Source organism: Canis lupus, chromosome 31 (genome assembly GCF_048164855.1).
Source record: "Canis lupus baileyi chromosome 31, mCanLup2.hap1, whole genome shotgun sequence".
NCBI lineage: Eukaryota > Metazoa > Chordata > Mammalia > Carnivora > Canidae > Canis > Canis lupus.
In genome coordinates, this window is record NC_132868.1 from 36,043,128 (window position 1) to 36,063,731 (window position 20,604).

General features: G+C 46.3%; 1 protein-coding gene across 7 annotated transcripts; it reads left to right on the forward strand.

Annotated features, from left to right (window-relative positions):
• Positions 1-198: 198 nt before the first annotated feature.
• Positions 199-20,412, forward strand: LRRIQ4 (leucine rich repeats and IQ motif containing 4). Of its 7 annotated transcripts, none has more exons than XM_072808017.1 (7): positions 199-386; positions 5,815-6,163; positions 6,570-7,613; positions 12,123-12,296; positions 13,839-13,977; positions 15,022-15,170; positions 20,125-20,412. In XM_072808017.1, the coding sequence occupies exons 2-7, from the start codon at positions 6,161-6,163 to the stop codon at positions 20,275-20,277; spliced, it is 1,662 nt and encodes a 553-aa protein (XP_072664118.1). In that variant the 5' UTR covers positions 199-386; positions 5,815-6,160; the 3' UTR covers positions 20,278-20,412. The 7 variants fall into 7 exon arrangements, with proteins under 7 accessions (XP_072664118.1, XP_072664121.1, XP_072664115.1 ...); XM_072808014.1 differs by having other exon boundaries at positions 200-386; positions 14,974-15,170; XM_072808018.1 differs by lacking the exon at positions 20,125-20,412 and adding an exon at positions 17,597-17,841 and having other exon boundaries at positions 200-386; positions 14,974-15,170.
• Positions 20,413-20,604: the final 192 nt, after the last annotated feature.

The following is a 20,604-nucleotide window of genomic DNA, read 5'->3' on the forward strand; positions in this document are numbered from 1 at the left end:
CATGGAGGCTGCGGCTCTGCCTCTCTCCTTCTGTGTCTCATGAATGAATAAATAAAATCTTAAAAAAAAAAAAGCAAAAAACAAAACAAAACAGAGAAAATACGTTCCTGAGGCTTGGGGGGCACGGCCGGGGGCCCGGGGCCGGGGCTACAAAGACGATTATGACACAGCGTCCTCCCCAAAGTGTGCAGGTCCCTGCGGGGCCCAGCGGGCAGCGCCGGCTCGGAGGGGGCGGGGGCTAAGGGAGCCTCGCGGAGGGCGGCGCGTCAGGGAGGCCTTCCTGGAGGAGGAGGCTTCCTGGAGGAGGAGGCTCCCGGACCCGCCCCAGCGATCTCCCCCCTCCCGCACCCCAGGGCGGCACAGCGGGGCGCAGCCGGGACGCGCAGGTACTTGGATGTCCAGCCCCGAGGTGGGCGCAGGTGGGGCCCGGTGCGTCCCGAGGAGCCCGGCTGGCAGGTGTGGGAGCCCCCCCCCCCCCGGGGCCGCAGGTGCAGATGGAAGGGGGCGGCGGGCTGAGGCCGCTGCACCTGCGCCCCCAGAGAGGCCCAGCGAGGCTGGACCTGGGGACCAGCCCAGCCGTCCTTACAGGGCGCGGGTGGGAGCGCAGGAGGGAGGAGGGAAGGAAGGGGCTTGGGTTCGGGGCCGCCGGCCACAGGAAGGCGTTGAGAAGCAGAAGGGAAGGCCCGCAAGGGAAGCCCGGAGGCTTCTGCCCCCAGTCAGAGGTGGAGACCCCAAGGGCCCGGACCTCTGTCCTTGGCACCCGCTGCCCAGGGGCCGCGCCCCGCGAGCCAGGGGTCTCTTGACACCCTGCGTAGCCTTTCAAGCCTCACCTGAATCATTTCAGGCTGAACATGACTAGAAAATACTGTTTTCATTTACCCCATGTGCTACCGACAAAGCGGAGGGTAGCTTGGAACACTAGAGCATGAGCGGGGGCACCCCCCCCCCCCAGCACCCAGCGCCCCAAGCACCCTCAGGGGATTTGGAGTTGAGTAGAGGAAAGTCAAGAAGGGCTCAGGATTTATTCGTTGCTGCCCCAGGGGAAAGGAGCGGTGCTCTAAGCGAGCAAGAGGCACCAAGCACTTTGCTCCAGAGGGTGACCAACAAACAGGGCCACCTGCTTTCAACCGTCACACGGCCCTTGAAGCACTGTTCTCCTACAGCGGAGCCGTGTTGGCACAGAGCTACCCCCTCTGTGTCCAAATGCAGACCAAATAGGATGGTCAAAAAAAAAAAAAAAGAAAAGAAAAAGAAAAAGAAATGCCCCCCTGTACAACTCATTTCCATCAGTACATTTTTCATTAACCCAATGATTTCCAGATGGAGGAGAGATGTAATTTAAAAAAAAAAAAATTTTTTTTTTTTTTTTTAAATTCTCCCCTTGAGAATCACCGGCTGGGGGTAGGTAGGGAGGTCGGGGAGACCGGTTGCTGAGCTGGCTTCCAGGAAACTTCAGTGGATTCACTGGGGGCTTATGTGTCAAGAACCCAGAGTGGAGGTCTAACTGGACTCTCAGCCGTCCTGAAGTCAGAACCGAAGGGAATACATGAGGGTGTACGGTCCCCATTCTTCTTTTTTTTTTTTTTTTAATATTTTATTTATTTATTCATGATAAACACACACACGCGCACACACAGGCAAAGGGAGAAGCAGGCTCCATGCAGGGAGCCTGATGCGGGACTCGATCCCAGGACTCCAGGATCACACCCTGGGCCAAAGGCAGGCGCTGAACCACTGAGCACCCCCCCCCCCATGTATCCCCCATCCTCATTTTTCCATAAGACAGCATTTACATTTCTCTGGCACCTTATAGTAGGAAACTTTAGTAGTTGTATCTTTTTTTTTTTTTTAAGATTTTATTTATTCACTCATGAGAGACACAGAGAGAGGCGCAGAGACACAGGCAGAGGGAGAAGCAGGGAGCCCGACGCCGGACTCGATTCCAGGTCTGCAGGATCACGCCCTGGGCCGAAGGCAGGCCCTAAACCACAGAGCCACCCGGGCTGCCCAGTAGTTGTATCTTTATATAAGTAACTTAATAGACAGGTCTTGGACTATGGTTTTATAGAAGACCCAGAAATATTTTTTAAATGTTTCTTTTATTGTAACTTTTTAAAAAGCCAACAGCATGAGGTTTCATTATAATCTAAGGAAGTCCTGTCTTGAGGAAACACAATAGGGTCTAGGTAAGTGGTTTCCCGCTGACATGGAGCTAGAACCTAAAAGAATCCAGGAGAATCAGTGTCTAACAGGCCCCTTGGCTATTTTCCCCAGCTAAGCCGCTGGCAGGTGCCAGGCCCAGCAGAGCCCTGGTGGATTCCTGCTGGGTGTCTCGGCGGCTTGTGGCGGAGAAAGTCGTGTCATGGAAAAGCTGGGCGGGGACGGATAGAGGGGACGGATAGAGGGGGACCCAGTGGTCGAGAAGCTTAGTCCTTCTGGTCTGAGGAGCCGAGACAGTCCGCCAGCGGTCAGCGCCTCACCGGTGCTCATCCCGCAGCAGTTTGCAAAACCACATTCTAAAAGGGGGGAAAGAAGAGCTTTGCCTGTGAATGACTAGATCTATAGTTTGGGGGTGCACGTGGAGGAATGAGGGGAAGAAACGTTTCTGAAGCGGGGTAAAATGCCATTTCGAGTCTATTGAAAGAAGACAAGTCCTGGGAGGCTCGTTGAGATGCATAGTTTGGGGACAAGGGGGGCAGGGGGCGCCCGGAGCAGCCCAAGCTCAGGGGTCGGGCCGAGCCCCTCTCCAGGGTCACTGGCCTGGGTGCTCGGGGACAGAGGCTCGGGGCGGCGCTGCGGCTTCGCGGCCAGACTGCGGAGCTTCCCCGCCCGCGGCTCTGAGCACAGCGAACCAAGGGGGCCCTGAGGTGCTGCACCCCGAGTGGGCCCTGAAGCGCTGCACCCCGAGAGGGCACCCTGAGGCCTTGCACCCCGAGTGGGCGTCCTGAGGCCTCTGCAGACCCCGAGTGGGCACCCTGAGTCCTTGCACCCCGAGTGGGCGTCCTGAGGTCCTGCACCCCGAGTGGGCGTCCTGAGGCCTCTGCAGACCCTGAGAGGGCACCCTGAGGCCTTGCACCCCGAGTGGGTGTCCTGAGGTCCTGCACCCCGAGTGGGCACAGACCCTCCAGTGGGAGGGCTCAGTCCCCCAGGGCTGCTGCCACTTGGGGTGCCGGTCACCAGGCCCTACAAGTCAGGGGCTCCCGCAGCTCCCTCCTGAGGTTCAGTCATTTGCCTTAACGGTTTCCAGAACTCAGAACTGTGTTCTAAAACCTACGAGTCAGGAACCCTCAAGCGGAAGAGCCGCCCGTGGGGAGAGGGCGCAGGCCTCCTTGATGTGCTCAAGGCCCCAAGGCCCTCCCAGCCCCGCCGTCTGGGGGATTTCTAGAGGTTCCCTTCCTAGGCCACCACGCTGGCCTAAATCACTGGCCACTGGGGATTAACTCAACCTCCAGCCCCGAACGTTCCACTCGCCTCGACCCGTGGGTCTCCCTCTGGCCCCGGCCCGGCTCCGGGAGGCTCTCTGGGGCCGCAGGAGAGTGACCGAGTTAAAAGGACTCGGGTGTGCTTGGTTGGGGCTTAGTAGGAAGAGCAAAAGGCCCTCTTCTCCAACCCCTCAGAAAATACCAAAGGATTTAGAAGCTCTTGTATCAAGAACTTGGGGACAAAAGACCAAATACATATTTATTGCTGTCTCACAACATCACACCCAGAATCTGCCTTTATTATTGGTTGAGCCGTTTAGACTTTCCCACACCCCTGCTAAAAACCGAAATTTGCTTGCATAAAAGTTTTCCACTCAGCCTCAGTATTACCTGAGAGGAGACTTAAGCCTCTTTCCTAGGATTTTAGTCTCCCAGACATTTTTATCAAAGCAAAGGGTGTTCCCATGACCATTACATGGTTCTCCGGTCCTGGGCGTATGGAGTTTTTCGGCTTGTCTGTGTCAGAGGGAGAAGATCAACCAGGTGGAGCTTTAAGTAAAATCTTGAAATTATTTTGACTAGAAGTGGTTATTTATGCTAATCAGGGAGTCATGCTAACCTCAGGACCCTAATCTTATCTATCCAGTTGGTGTCTAATCAGACTTGGAAACAAATGTCCACCAACACTTGATATAAATGTGAGAGGGATGATCATTTTCTTAAATGGTTTTCTCAGGCATCAAAAATCACACAAAAAAGGGTTAATTATTAAACTACCCAAACCCTGGCTCCTTGAAATGACACAACAGTCATTACACTTAGAAATTCTGCAGTAATATTGGGTTGTAACAGGTTAATCTGACCGGGTTGTGGTAGCAATCCTTTTTTTTTTTTTTTTTGCAGTAGCAATCCTTATGAAAAAAATATAGCCGATAAGGAACCCATCTCCTCTGTTCTTATTTACTGAGGCTGAATAACTGGCCAGGCTGTTGCAAATCTGACTTTACAACCTCCTTTTATTAAGTCTGCTAATGGATATACAATATATATAGCTTTCAGAGGCCATCAAATTGGTTCCAGACACATGTGGGCTATATGATTCTGGCGAGATAACATATGTACACACACGTTCAGACATTCTAGTCAGGTCTCATCGTGGTACCAGATGAATGTTAGGAGAAATAATTCATTTTATGGGTCTGGAAGCCCAGACGCACTTGTGTTAACGCTAATCAGATGGCCAGTCCGCAGCAATCTTCCCCCAGCTGACTCTGCTGGAAGGCCACAGAAGAAAATCAAGCTTGAATGCTCGCACCCAAGACTGATTTTAATAAAAACCATTCTTGTAAACAAACGTTAATATCTTCAGTGAGGGGATCCCTGGGTGGCGCAGCGGTTTGGCTCCTGCCTTTGGCCCAGGGCGCGATCCTGGAGACCCAGGATCGAATCCCGCATCAGGCTCCCGGTGCATGGAGCCTGCTTCTCCCTCTGCCTATGTCTTTGCCTCTCTCTCTCTCTGTGACTATCATAAATAAATAAATTAAAAAAAAATATCTTCAGTGAGGTTAAGAGAAATTCTATGCTCCTGCCGCCACTTCCTACTATGTCCTGAGAAAAGACCATTTGGTTAGTTTCTGTATCTGTAAAGCAGAGGTCGTAATGGTGCCTGCTTCTTAGGGTTCTAGTGAGGATTACACACATTAATTGAAGTTAAGCTAAGAGGGTATAGTGTCCTGAGTGTTGTCTATTTTCATTTCTACCGTGGCCTTGGTCTGTACACTGTGGATGGTCTAGCAGTCTTCAGCATTGTCAGTAGTTTGATATTTAGGACACTGGAAATTTGACCCTACAGGACTGGACAGTAGTAAGTCAATCTAATGATCAAATGACAAATGTCAGAGACAGTTCATTCAAGATGTAATTTAATCAATGTTAAGCTTTTTTTTTTTTTTTTTGAGATTTTATTTATTTATTCATGAGAGAGACACACACACACACAGAGGCAGAGACACGAGCAGAGGGAGAAGGAGGCTCCCTGCGGGAAGCTCGATGCGGGACTCAATCCGGGAACCCCCAGATCACACCGCTGAGCCACCAAGGTGTCCCAGTTTTTTTCTTTCTTTAAATAACAGAGAGCAACCCTGTCCCAGAGCTCTGTTGGAGGCTAGGCATAGAGCAACGAGGATCTAAACCACATACTGTTGTGTTGCAAGGCGCAATAATATTAAGTGTGGGGCTGGAAGCACAGCCCTTGGTCTAGGGCCTGGGCCTCTGTGTGGGAGGAGAGGCCTAGTGCTGCAGCAGGAAAGCCCCATCCTAGAGAGCAAGCCAAAGACGCTAGGCTTAGGGATCTAGGACCACGAGAAGACAGGATGTCTCTCTGCTCTTTCAGCTGGTCTGCAGCTTCTCCTGGGCCACTGAGTCAGCCCCAGGCAGCCGAGGAGAGCCAGATCTGCATTTCGGGTTCTTCCGTGCTCGTCCACCACGCCATTCGTGCACGGCTTTGGACAGTTTGGCTGGTTTCTCTTTATCTCAGAAGTTCCTCTGCCTGTGCGTCTTCTCTGCCTGCCAGTCCCCAAAGTTGAAAACGCCACCAGGCATGAAAGTACCCGCTGGGCTCTACTTAGGAAGGGAGAGTCCATCTCTAGAGTTTAATTCCACAGCCCTCTGTGGCTTCAAGAAAAAATGCAATATTTTAAACTATTGGGGTTTTTTTCCCTAATGTTCTCTCAGTGTTTATGGTAAGAGTACTTCTTTGCAACCTTCTTTTTTTAAATTTTATTTTTATTTTTATTTTTTTCTTCTTTGCAACCGTCTATGTTCCACCTGGAAAGAGAATCAAGATAGGGATGTGAAAAAACTAAGACAATATTTTTCTTTTCATAGAAGTCAGCCTGTTAGGAGGTGTCTATGCCTGAATTCATCTGACACGAAACACAGAAACCTACATTTCTCTTTTTTTAAATTTTATTTAAATTCAATTCATTAACATATAATGTTTTATGGGTTTCAAAAACCGACATTTCATGCTGTGTTAGAATGTCAAGGCCTAGATCCAATCAGCTGAACTTAGGTTTTCTCTCTCTTAAGGATATGGAGTCTCATGGCAAGTAAACGGATTTTTTTTTTCTTTTCACAATATTTCAGATTTTGAATATATTTGACTTCATGTCAGAGGACATGACAAAATCAGGAGGACAGGCATTTAAAATTCATCGGAAAAACGATCCGCAACAGGCCTCCGATAGGACATTTTTCATTGATGCCTCCAGTCAGAGCTTGACTACTGTTCCACGGGAGATCACAGACTTAGAAGAATTAGAAGAAGTGCATCTGGAAAACAACCAGATCGAGGAGATCCCGCAGGATATTCAGCACTTAAAGAACCTCCGGATTCTCTACCTGAACAAGAACAGGCTGGGCAAGCTCTGCCCAGAGCTGGGCAGGCTGGGCAGCCTGGAGGGCCTGGACCTGAGCCACAACCCGCTGCTGTCCTCGTCCCTTCCCGTCCTGGGCGGCCTGCGCAGGCTGCGGGAGCTGCGCCTCTACCACACGCACCTGGGGGAGATCCCCAACGTCCTCTGCAAACTCCTGCACCACCTCGAGCTGCTCGGCCTGACCGGCAACCACCTGAGGTCTCTGCCCAAGGAAATCGTGAACCAGACCCAACTGCGGGAGATCTACCTGGGGCACAACCAGTTTGCAGTCTTCCCCCCGGAGCTCTGTGTCCTCTGCAACCTGGAGATCATCGACCTGGATGAGAACCAGCTCACCGCCATCCCCGAGGAGATTGGCAACCTGGCGAGGCTGCAGAAGTTCTACGTGGCCGACAACGGCCTGGCCGGCCTGCCCGAGGCGCTGGGCCTCTGCGCCGGGCTGGCCGTGCTGGATCTGTCCCGCAACCGGCTGCGCTCCCTGCCGCGCGGCCTGGCCCAGCTCGCCGCGCTGACCGAGGTGGGGCTGAGCGGCAACCACCTGGAGAGGCTGCCGCGCCTCGTGTGCAGGTGGAGCTCCGTGCACCTGCTGTACCTGCGCGACACGGGCCTGCGGGCGCTGCGGCGCTCCTTCCGGCGGCTGGTCCACCTGCGCCTCCTGGACCTCAGCCAGAACCACCTGGAGCGCGGCCCCGCCGAGCTCTGCGCGCTCAGGCACCTGCAGGTGCTGGCGCTGGACGACAATAGAATACGGCAGGTGCGATGCTGGCTGCATGGTGGTGGTGGTGGTGGGGGGCACCGTCCTCGGTGCCACGTGGGGAGCTGGGGGTGCAGGGGGGGCTCACCCACCTGGCGGGGCACAGACACAGCCCTCCCATCCCGGAGCTGCTGCGCCCCGGAGTCTGCATTCGGAACCATCCTGCGCCCCTCAACCGGGATTCCTCCTTAGGAGGCAGATTTTCTTTCTTTTCTTTTCTTTTCTTTTCTTTTCTTTTCTTTTCTTTTCTTTTCTTTTCTTTTCTTTTCTTTTCTTTTTTTTCTTTTCTTTTCTTTTCTTTTTTCTTTTTTCTTTTCTTTTCTTTTTCTTTTCTTTTCTTTTCTTTTCTTTCTTCCTTCCTTCCCTCCTTTCTTCTTCTTCTTCTTCTTCTTCTTCTTCTTTTCTTTTCTCTTTTCTTTTCTTTTCTTTTCTTTTCTTTTCTTTTCTTTTCTTTTCTTTTCTTTTCTTTTCTTTTTCTTTTGTTCTTCTCCTGACACCCACAGCCTCAAGGCCTTAATCTTCCACTCACGGTGAACTGCAAAAACAGCCTCGTCCCTAGAGAAGCCCCCTCGCAGGTTGTGGAGGGAGGCCCTGTTCAAAAATGTCCATCATAGGGACGTTGACAGGGAGCCTGGAAGACAGTCTCAAGGTCAGCGGAGCAGTGGGCGAAAAGCTGCCGCTACACTCCTAAAATTAAAAATCTACACAGTCATTTAAGTGACCCGGTGCAATATGTGCCTGTGCAGATAAACCTCGAAATTGTGGTGTTTGTTAGGAACGCAGACAACAAATTGCAGAACCTGCCACTATTTATAGTCTTTTTTTTTTAAGATTTTATTTATTCATGAGAGACACAGAGAGAGAGAGGGAGGCAGAAATACAGGCAGAGGGAGAAGCAGGCTCCATGCGGGGAGCCCGATGCGGGACTCAATCCCAGGACCCCAGGATCCCAGGATCATGCCCGGAGCGGAAGGCAGGCGCTCAACCACTGAGCCACCCAGGCGTCCCCACTTATAAACTCTTAATCACACAAAACTACATACATGCACACACAACACATAGTTTGTGGATATTTATATATATAATAAAAGAATAACATATGAACTAGGAAAAAACCTCACTAACTTCTTAGTAGTGGCTGCCTCTGGGAAGAGGAAGGAAGTCAAGGAAGTGAGGAGGGGATGACAGGGGGCTCAGGTTTGTTTGTTTGTTTGTTTATTTATTTATTTATTTATTTATTTATTTATTTATTTATGTTAAAGATTTTATTTATTTATTCATGAGAGACACACACACACACACACACAGAGGCAGAAACACAGGCAGAGGGAGAAGCAGGCTCCATGCAGGGAGCCCGACGTGGGACTCCATCCCGGGTCTCCAGGATCACACCCTGGGCTGAAGGTGGCGCTAAACCGCTGAGCCATCAGGGCTGCCCAAGGGACTCAGTTTTAATTGCAGCATTTCCTTTTATTTAAAAATTCTTTTTAGGGCAGCCTGGGTGGCTCAGCGGTTTGGTGCCGCCTTCGGCCCAGGGCCTGATCCTGGAGACTCTGGATCGAGTCCCACGTCGGGCTCCCTGCATGGAGCCTGCTTCTCCCTCTGCCTGTGTTTCTGCCTCTTTCTCTGTGTTTCTTATGAATAAATAAATAAAATCTTTAAAAAAATCTTTTTATTGGAGTATAGTTGACACACATTTTGTTTATGAACAAAAGATTTGGGTGGTGCATACACATGTGTTCGCTTCTTTATTTTTAATATTTGAAAATTAAAAGAAAAGTCCTGTTAAGAGCAAAAGACAACTGTAGAGGTAGAAATCAAGAGATTTGGAAATCCACAATCATAATCAAGTAATAGGTCTGCTTTTCCTGGCAATGGACACTGATCTCCTATGCTCCCCATACTTTCTACTAGTCCTAGGCCTTAAAGGTTCTTCGGGGGTGTTTTAGTTTTTGTTTAATCTCTTACTCAATTTTTAATTTAGAACTTTGATGGGGGGGGCGGTGCTGCTGTTTGTCCTAGTTCTATAATTTTAAAACTGCCTTTAAGGAAGTAATTGTTTTGATGGTGATTTAGGATTTAGGAAGAGAATCTGGGGCTTGATCTTTACTTAGGTAGCAACCCATTTTGGGGGATTTTAGAAGTTTATTAGAGGCCCTCTGCCCACCCCCACCCCCAGCTATTCCACCACCATGGTAAGAAATTCCTTTTACAGTGGACAAAGTCTGTCATTCCACGTTGAGAGCGAAAGGCTCAAAATATAAAGTGCCCTTGGGAAGAATAGCACATTGACTTGATTCCTATTGAGTCCTGAACCTAATTCTTTCCTGTGAGACATTGTAAGAGATCAGAATAGAGGAGGGAATCACACACAGATGGTGCCTTCACAAAGGTAAGCATCACCCAATACCAGGTTTTACCACTAGTCAAACCGTACTGAAATGTGGACGTTTTCAACATTATTATATAGGATGTGAAGATCTCTGGGTACCATTGCTTGTTATTCTTCAGGTTTTGTTTTTTTTTTTTAAAACAAACATTCAGGTCTTATGATGATATTTTTGTGGTTTTGGGTCTTCTTTTCTCGAGTCCTATTACAGTTAATCTTTCCAGTTACCTCCCAGTGCATTTCTCTGTATAATGACACATGGCTTTTAAGCCAGCTCCTTACCTCTCCTACCCCAAAGACTTACCTGATGGATTTCTTGCTCTTGGCCAGTAGCTTTTTCTAGGTGTATGCAAAAGTAGCTGACTTCAGTGTGTATCTACATAGATTTTATTTGTATGGTACATGTCTGTTAAAGGACATTTAACTTATGCTCAAAATGACTGTCGCTCAAATTTAGGGCATCCATACTGACTGTCCTGATTTAACTCTCTATAGGTTTTCTGTACATCTGGATTTATTTTCCACTATACTTTAATGTGACTGTGATGGGATTAATTACTAGATCTTGAACATCCGGGGGAAAAAGAAACTTTGAACATTCAATGTGCTTTGAAAAAGAAAAGCTATACTTATGAGCTAACTGAACAGCAGTAAGAGGGACGTTACTAGGTTATAATGAAGGGGTTAGATTGAAAAACTTTATCCTATTATTTTGGACGGCACTGATGCAGATGCTGTGTGTTAAAGGGATCTAAGTGCCTGATGAAGAATTTTGAAATAGCCAAGAAGGAAAGCTTAAATATCAGTTTCTCTGGCGGTTGACTTCCTCTGATTAAAAAATAAATAAAACTATAAACATTTTAGAGCGCTTTTAGGAAAACGAGCCCTCCTCCTACACAATAAAGAGAAAAATACTGTATGAAAGATTGCAGATGGGTCAGACTTACTGTTATCACTTTAGGGAGCTTTCTTTTGAGCTGCTCCCCAATTATGTTTCCAACCTTCCCCGCCCCATCTATGGAGAGGTGAGGCTAAGCTGAAGTGTCACCATTTTCATGAAGAAGAGAGGAATGGGTAGGGGAGATACCAGGGCTGGGACAGGGAACTGTGGGGAATAGATTTCCCCATTAGAAGTAAAGCCTCATAAAAGAAGGTGGTTCAAAGTGAGTTAAGAAGCTGTCGAGATCTATAACTGTGTTTTATTTTTCTACAAGAAAATAGGTGTCTCAAAAAAAAAAAAAAGGAAAGAAAATAGGTGTCTCTGCAACATAATCAATAGGGAGACTATCACATATTTTAAGAATGAGATTTTTCCGTGTGGTTCCAGATGGCCAGAAAGAGACCAATAGGTGAACATAATAGTGACACAGATTTTTGGCTTGACAAAAGAAGAAAATCTGATAATTAGAGGTCTCCATCCAAGTAATGAGCTTTGCATTCCAGGAGGTGCTGTTTAAATGTGTGCTGCATGGCTAGCATGTGTGGAATATGTTCAACCATCCTATTAAAGGATTAGAATAGACGACCTTTGTAAGACGTGCCAAGCCTGGCAGTCTGGGAGTCTAGGAAATGCCTCCCTGATACCTACAGAGGGTCCATAAGCCTCATTATTTGCTGGCGGGGAGAATATGGTAAGATAAAATCATGATCGTCTTCATTGTTTGCATCCAACTAAGATTTCAGCTGAAGTTTATAAATTGCTGACTTAAAGCCTTTTGGGGTGAGAGGTAATGTTACTAGATTGGATCAGTTCCAATAACTGAACTTATCAATATTACAGTTGGGGTATTACTCTGATAACTTCAGCACTTTTTCAGTAGTGTCAAGCATTTGCTGCACCACGGTTCAAAAGTTTGCAATAGGTTTAAAATTGCTTCAGTTTAAAGCAATGCCTGAAGTGAAGAGCAGAGGGGCTTGGGGAAAGAGTGGGACTCCAGACTTTAGATCTACAAATACAAATACTCTATACGCAAGTATTTGTGCCAACTTCTCATCCGTAGGAATTGCTAAATTGCTCTACTGTAGGTTTATCAATTGGCCTCAAAACTAAAAACTCCATTTATTATCTTATTGTTCAAAATAATCTTGACCTGAAACTTATCTTTTTGGAATACTTCTAGTTACCTTCAGACTTCAGCTCACTTTCAAAGCTGAAGATGCTTGGATTAACAGGAAATCAGTTCCCTTCGTTTCCAGAAGAAATCCTTTCTTTAGAGTCTTTAGAGAAATTATACATTGGGCAAGACCAGGGAATGAAGCTCACCTATATTCCAGAACACATTAGCAAACTACAGGTAAGCCTCCCCAAATGAGTAAGCAAAGAAGTCCATGCCTACTGATTCTTTAAGTTGGCTGATACTGAGAAAACACGGTGGCATCCCCAGAGGCTTGAGGGAATCCTCCATATTAGATTTCCAGCCCCAAACAGCCAGTCATTCTAGCACTGTTTTCCTGAACCCCTGGATGCATATGCAAAGAACATAGCCAAGAGGCTATGCCATGCCATACTCCTCTCCGCTGTGCAGTTTGGCATGTTTTATTTGCAGAAATTGAGCCCTAAATAAAAGGAAAAGGAGAAAAAATGAGTGGGAAATATCAGAAAGGGAGACAGCACATGAGAGACTCCTAACTCTGGGAAACGAACAAGGGGTGGTGGAAGGGGAGGTGGGCGGGGGGGGGGGGTGACTGGGTGACGGGCACTGAAGGGGGCACTTGATGGGATGAGCACTGGGTCTTATGCTATATGTTGGCAAATTGAACTCCAATAAAAATAAATAAATAAATAAATAAATAAATAAATAAATAAATAAATAAAACCTGGGAATTAGCAAAAAAAATAAAAATTAAAAAAAAAACCTGAAAAAAAAAAAAAAAGGAAATTGAGCCCTATCACTTTCCATTTGATTTCTACCTTTTGTAAGAGGCCCCTGAAAATTGTACTATTTTTTAAGTTAAAGTATCCTACAGGTGATATGGCTAGGGGTCTGCATTCTGGATGGGTCAATGTGACCTCCCTCCCTGTATGATGGTGGGCAAATCAGGGTTTAACACGGTCCCAGGATCCTATAGAGATGGGCCCACACGCAGCCCCGTGCTAAATCCTAACAAAGCAACAGGATAACTTCATTCAAAGTAGCCATACCCCTGTGTCTTAATGTATGCATACTTTAAAGAATTGAGATTTTTTTCCCCATATTTGTTGTACTGCGCTCTTACTAATGTTAAAGTAGGTGTGGGCCACAACATGAGCCCCAGTTGTGGAGCTGAGCGACAGCATGTATGGCATGGGTACTTCTCACCTGTGACACAGATGTCCTATTCCTGATTCTCCACTGCTTTGCCCTGGGTTCAGAATTCTTATCATCTGGCTCCTTGATACGCCACGGAACACTCTCTGAAAGCTTAGGGTGAGATGCAAACATTACATTTTTGCCCAGTGGATTTGAAAATAACTAATTCGTTTGCACATTTTGGCTACTTCCACCTGGACAGTGTTAGATTGATACTTGATGCACTTTTAGTCCTACAGCAACTGCTGCTGCTAATTAGCTATTGAAGGGGAGCAAATGATATAAATTATCACAGTTATTTTTCTGTAAAGTTCTTGTGAAACAAACATGAGATTCCCGTGTTTTCTTTTCCCTGCATAAATGGGAACCACATCCAATGGTTTTACCCAAAAATAATTTTATGTTTTGATGATGGTTCTTAGTTTCGTCGTTGACCCAATGCTCACTATCCCCATTGAAAGAGCATGGGAACTCACCAGTGAGTCTGGTTTTCTTAATTCTTTTATCAATGTAAGGATCATTATGGTCTACTCCTATGTTTTTCAGAGTCTTAAAGAGTTGTATGTGGAGAACAATCATCTGGAGTACCTGCCCACATCTTTGGGATCAATGCCTAACCTGGAAATTCTTGACTGCCGCCACAACTGGCTTAAGAAACTTCCAAATTCCATTTGCCAGGCACAAGGTAAGGAATCTCAGTAGAGATCCTCAGCCTAGAGGAGTGCGAGGCCAGCATTTCTCATGTTGAAGCATTTCCCACTTCCTTGGTTCACTCAAGACTAATCTCAATGTTCAGAGAGCTTAGCCCTACCCCCATTACCTCCTCGCAGGTCTCACTAGTGAGACAGGGAAGGCCAGGTGCCTGATACAGGTAAGAACCTCAGGAAGGCAGTTAGATTGTTTATTTGGAACTGAAGGGAGAAGGAAAGAGCAACTGCAGAGAAAATCAGCATTCCTCCTTACAGTCATTATGCCACCAACAGTCCTTTTCTGCCTACTTACTACCTGCCAGTGTTTGGAGCCGGGGGTCCTAGAGCAAATTTGCGTTAGGTCACTAAGTCACTTGAATAAAATGAAAAGTGTTGACCTAGAGTGGTGAAGTCAGCAAGGGGCGGGGGGTACTTCTGGAGCTGTGGGACTGGCATGAAAAATCACATATGATTCATATTTAAACACCCAAACATTTGACACTAGGTTAAACCATTCTTTATTTGTACATGCATCAATCCATCCATCCATTTACCAGCCTTTTGCTGAGCTTCTGGTGGGACCAAATAAAATGTGTTGTTTTTTTTTTTTTTTGCCATAGATTAGAGTCGAGGGGTGGGCATGTGATGCTCCTGACCATACATTTTTTTCCTGTCCTTGGTCCCTGGAGGAATGAAACGCTGTGAGATTTTTTTGGTGTGTGCTCTATTTCTGTCTCTAATATATACACTGGCTCCAACAATCTGAATTGTTAGAGGGAAGAGACCTTGGTTTACCTCATTAAATCTGTGTCTTTTGATACATGACACAGCAGGAAACAAACATTTCAAAGTAACTGGACTAAAGAATGCATGTTTTAACTTTGCTTCTTCTTTTTTTTAAAGATGTTATTTATTCATGAGAGACACAGAGAGAGAGGCAGAGAAACTTTGCTTCTTCTTAAGATAAATCTGTCATTCAAAAATTGTTTCAGCTTTGAAAGAATTACTGCTTGAGGACAACTTGATCACCTGTCTTCCAGAGAATTTGGATAACCTGGTGAACCTCAAGGTTTTGACACTGATGGACAATCCCATGGAAGACCCCCCAAAAGAAGTGTGCATTGAAGGCAGTCAGGCTATATGGACATACTTGAAGATAAAAAGAAACAAGAAAATAATGGCAACAAAGGTAAAATCAGCAAAAATTCTGGATAACGCATTCACAGTTGCTGTGGAGAGGGGTCAGGGGTAAACATATCCCAGACTGTTCCGGGGCTGCGCTTCACACATCTCTACGTCGTCCTCATTGAGAGCAGCGACTCTACTTTCTTCATCTACTCCGAATTAAGCAAGGGGATCTTTGAACCTCATCTTAGCCTTTTTGCCTTTTTGTCCTTCATCTCTTTGTCAGATAAGACAACAAACAGGCAAAAGAACCCCAAACCTCAGGATCCCAAAACAGCCTAAGATTCTTGGACTATTCACTGGACTGAAAAGTTTATATTCACAAAGTCACTAAGGCTAAAAAATTAGAAGTGAAAGTCTTTATGGAGCAGCGGTATAGAGACCAGAGTTCTGCTCTGCCACTAACTAGGGTCAGGAGGCAAAAAGCCTTTAAAAAGGAGGGTGAGCGGGATGCCTGGGTGGTTCAGTGGTTGAGCTGAGCTGCCCTCAGCCCAGGGATCAAGTCCCACATCAGGCTCCCAGCAAGGAGCCTGCTTCTCCCTCTGCCTGTGTCTCTGCCTCTCTCTCTCTCCTCTCTCTGTATCTCTCATGAATGAAAAAATAAAATCCTGAAAAAAAAAAAAAAAAAAGGAGGGGGAGCAAAGAAACTTGTCATTTCCTCTTTGCCCACCTCACCCATGGATACAATTAGGATACCCCCAGATAGGCCAGGCCAGGCCCCACTTCAGTCAGTATTCAATATTCTTTATTCAGCTGGTCCAAGCCCCCATGGTCCCCCACCCTGATGGCCTTAGTCCTCTAACCAGTATCCCCACTTCCACACCTGCTAGCCTTACTGTACTTCCACGTAGCAGTCAGCCCCATGCTGTTAAAACTTAGGTGGGATCTTTTCACTACTCTACTGAAATCCATGATTTTTTTTAGCTGAACAGTCTTTGGTTTGCAAGACCCTCACCTATCAATGGCCCTCTACCATATCAAACCTAACACCCTCTTTTATGGTAAATAGTATGTGATACCTTCTTTACTCTCCTGAAATTAAACCAAAACCCATAATTTTAATAAATGAAAATAAGGACAGAGCTGTGACATAAAGAAAAAAGGAAAGTAATTTATCTTAAAACACTTATTTTAATATGTATATACTCAGGAGTGGCAACACTGGAAAAAGGAAAATAATACTTTTTGGATACTTCCTAAAATGCGTAAAAAGATTTTGAAAAACCACGTACCCTCTTGCACATTTTAAAATTGGTGTTTTAATCCTTTTGCCACTAAGTTTAAACATTGCAAAGGATTTACTTTTCCTTGAGTTTTCAATATTGACATCTTAAAATAAAGCTTTTAAATCAATTATTTTAAATGTCCCCAATGGAATCTAAATACCCTTATGATTTGATACAAAATACTTGAGCAAGGTCTTATTTTACAGGCAGAAATTTTTTTAAGATTTATTCGAGAGAGTGCGCGCGCATATGTGTGCTGAGTGGGAGAGGGGCAGGGGAAGAGGGAGAGAGAATCTCAAGTAGACTCCACGCTGGGCACGGAGGCCGAGGAGGGGCTCAGTCCCACTGAACCCATGAACTCATGACCTGAGCTGAAATCACCAGTCGGACGCCTAATGGACTGAACCATCCAGGCGTCCCTATATAGGCAGAAATGTTATAATCATTTCTTTTTTATTCTTGAGCATGTATTTCTACTTCACTTTCCCCCAAGAATTGAGCTTAATGTTTTATATATATTATTTTAAGTCATTTATAGATCACCTTTCATGCTTTCAGGCAACAAAAATATTTATACAAATGAAGTTTTAAGATTAGAATTTTTTTTCTGTAACCATAGGTTTTTTAATGTCCTGGATTGAGTCATATTACAATTATTAGTACTATAAAACTGACCAAAACACTATAAAATCCATTATATATTTTGATATTTAATTCTTTGGCCTATAGGATTTGGGAGTTACATATACAAGTGGGAAACCTTCCCACATAGGTTCTATATCCCTGCATAAACACTACCTGTTGCTGGAACGAGACAGAATTGACATTGGTTCTGTTCCTGTATTTCGTTTTTTACAGATGAAGCCCTGAGAAGCCTTGTTTACATAGAGAAGTTGACAAGAATGGAAGCAGCTTGTGTGTGTGTGTGTGTGTGTGTGTGTGTGTGCGCGCGCCTCTATGATTTTGTTTTAAATGGTAATGTTCACACGTCTCTGAACTTCTTCAGATTTGCATCCCCCCCAAATCACATGGCAGGCTCTTAGTGGGCAAATCAACTGGTCTTTCCATTTTCTTGAAGGCAAAGAGCTTGGGAACCACTTGCCTTACAAAAGAATCAGGTTACCTAGTCCCTACGGCCAACGTCAATACTACCAGTCTTCTGTTTTTGAAATCGAATTGACATACAATTTTATATTAATTTCAGGTGCACAACATATTGATTTGATGATTCTATGCATTCCACGGTGCTCACCGCAAGCGTCGTCCCCATCTGCCACACACAATGTTATTACAATATTGCTGACTACATTCCCTGTCCTGAACTTTTCATCTCCATGACTTACTTACTTTATAGCTGGAAGTTTGTACCTCTTCAGCCCTTCAGCCTTCCTCCCCTATTCCACGCACCCCCACACCCACCTCCCCTCTGAGAAACAACAATTCTCTGTATTTGTGTTTTTTGTTGTTCTTGTTTGTCTGGTTTTGTTTTCAATACTACTATTTTGTATTGTCTCTTCTTTGTGGTGTCCCAGAGGTTTTTGGAGTCCAGGGCAAAACACACCCTAGTCAGATTCAGGTGGCTGAGAGGTGTGCCAGAGAGGCAGCTGCGGAGGCCGAGGCAGGCGTGGAGAGCCAGCAGCTGTGTTCCTAGGCAGACACCTGGTAGGAAGGGGTGCATAGAGCAGGTGGAGCTCTGGAAATAGATTGCCTCCAAACTACCCACGCGTGCACCCCCTGGGAAAGTCTTTATGGACTCGGGTCCTGTCCCACAGTTGAAGACTGCCTACCCTTAAGGCAACAAAAAGCCCTGTAACTGTCTAGAACGCCTCTAGAGGGCGATTCTGTTCCCCTGGAAAACCACCACCTGAAATCACTTGTGGCGGCTCTACTCCCCATCATCTCCTCTATCCCATTTTCACTGCACGGAGGGATCCTGGGTGTTTTCCCAAGGCCCAAGCCTGCTGCTGCTCCCTCTGCCCAGAGCTGCATCCCCTCGATATGGACGAGACTCCCAGCCCTCACTTAGTCCCTGTCCAAATATCCTCATACCTGCCCTTGATCCCCCTTCTGTAAAACAGCATGCCCCGCCCACCTCATTCATTCATTTGTGCATTCATTCAGCAAATGCTCACTGAGCTTCCACTATGTGCCAGGCACTGTCGTAGGCTGTGGAAATACATAAGTGAACAAAGCAAATTTTTCTGTCCTCACGTTCCTTAGGGTCCAGTGTGATGGAAATAAGAACCTGAGAAGATATAAAACATAAAATTACAGAGTCTGTTAGAAAGTGATAAGTGGTGTTGGAAAAAAGTTCAAGCTAAGGGGAATTGAGATTGCCAGAAGTTGTGTATGTGTGTGTGTGGTGGTGGTGCTGGGGGTTGGGGGGATTTGATTAAATGAGGTAGTTGGGATAGGCCTCCTTGGGAAATGACTGGTGTAGGCAGCTCAGCCTACCCTAACAGTGTACCGTAGCCTGGGTGGCTCAACAACAGAAACTCTCTCCCAGTCCTCGAGGCTAGAAGGCCAGGATTAGGGCGGCAGCATGGTCCATCTCTGGTGAGAGCTCTTTCTGCCTTGCACACGGCTGTCTTCTTGCTGTGCCCTCACAGGACAGAGAGACAGAGTGAGTTATCTGGTGCCTCTCATGAGGGCCCTGAACCCATCAGGAGGACCCCACCTTCATGATCACATCTCAGCCTAGTTACCTCCCAAAGGTCCCTCTCCAAATACAATCACATTAGGGGCTGGGGCTTTTAATAGGAGTTGGAGGTGAGGGGACACAATCCAGTCCGCAGCCGTGCCAATTGAGCCAACACTTGAAGAACTGGAGGTTAAGCCATCTGGATGCTGGGAGGAGTGTTCTGAGCAGAAGCAGCAGCAAAAGCAGAGGCCGTGAGCTGGGGTCGTGCTGGGTGTGTCCAGCTGTGAGCAGGCCTGCACAGCTGGAGCAGAGTGAGCAAGGCGAGGGAATAGTTAGGAGGTCAGGGAGCAGATCACAGACGGCCTTGTGACGCCCCTCCTAAGGACTTGAGCTTTTATTCTGAGAGAAGTGGGGGAGGCACCAAAAGGCTCAGAGCCTAGCACTAGAGGAGGGACGCTTCTGAGCATGTAGGAGGGAACAGGATCTCTGAAGGAGTGAGGGGCCGGCCCAGCAGTCCAGTGACAAGAGGAAAGGCAGGTACAAGCCCTCCTCATCCCCTTACTGTGCCCTGTTGTCTCTGTGCCATTTACCACCATCTAGCAGATCATAAATTCCTGTATTTATTGTCTCCTTTGGCGGCAGTGTGAGGGCAGTGACATTGGCATTTAGCTGCTGTTTCCTAAATGTCTAGAACAGTGCCTGGGACATAAAAGCACTGAATTTTTTTTTAAACGATTTTATTTATTTATTCATGAGAGAGAGAGAGACAGAGACAGAGACAGAGGCACGGGCAGAGGGAGAAGCAGGCTCCATGCAGGGAGCCTGGGACTCCAGGACCTTGCCCTGAGCCAAAGGCACAGGCTCAACCACCCAAGCGTCCCTGAATTTTTTTTTTTTAACTTGTTTTCCTTTTTACATTTGCCAGAATGACTGGCCAATTCAGATAGGGAGAGAAAATAAGGTGTAGAGTTCTGATGATATTATATCCTCCACATCTTTAAAACTACATACCAGAACGAAGAGATAGCCATCCCCAGTCTGGAGGGATACCAACTGACGACTGACACTGTTTGGGTTTATCTTGTCTTCAGATTCAGGCATGGTGGCGTGGAACAATGGTCCGGAAAGGACTGGGGATATTTGAAGAACTGCAAAGACTGCTAAAGAAAGGAAAGAATTCTCCAAAAGATAAGAAAGGGGAAAAAGATGCAAAAGGAAAACCTGTAAAGAAAAAAAAGAGATAATTCTGTAATGAATTGAGATAATGAACCCTGTTGGATTAAGAAGGCAAAATATGTAGGAGTGAAGATGCCTACCACGCTGAAATTATTCATAGAATCATGATTATGTCTAAAAATAAAGACTCTTACTTTATTGAATGAACTCTTTACGGCTAAAATGATACGATACCTGGGAACAGTGGCAGAAAAATATCAGGGAGAGGTAAGTGTGAGGGACCCAAATGAAACAAGACGGGCCATGAGTTGAAAATTGTAGATGCCTGTGATAGGTAAGTGGAGGTTGATCCTGTCTACTTTAAAACTTTATTTTAGTAACCTCTACCACCAACG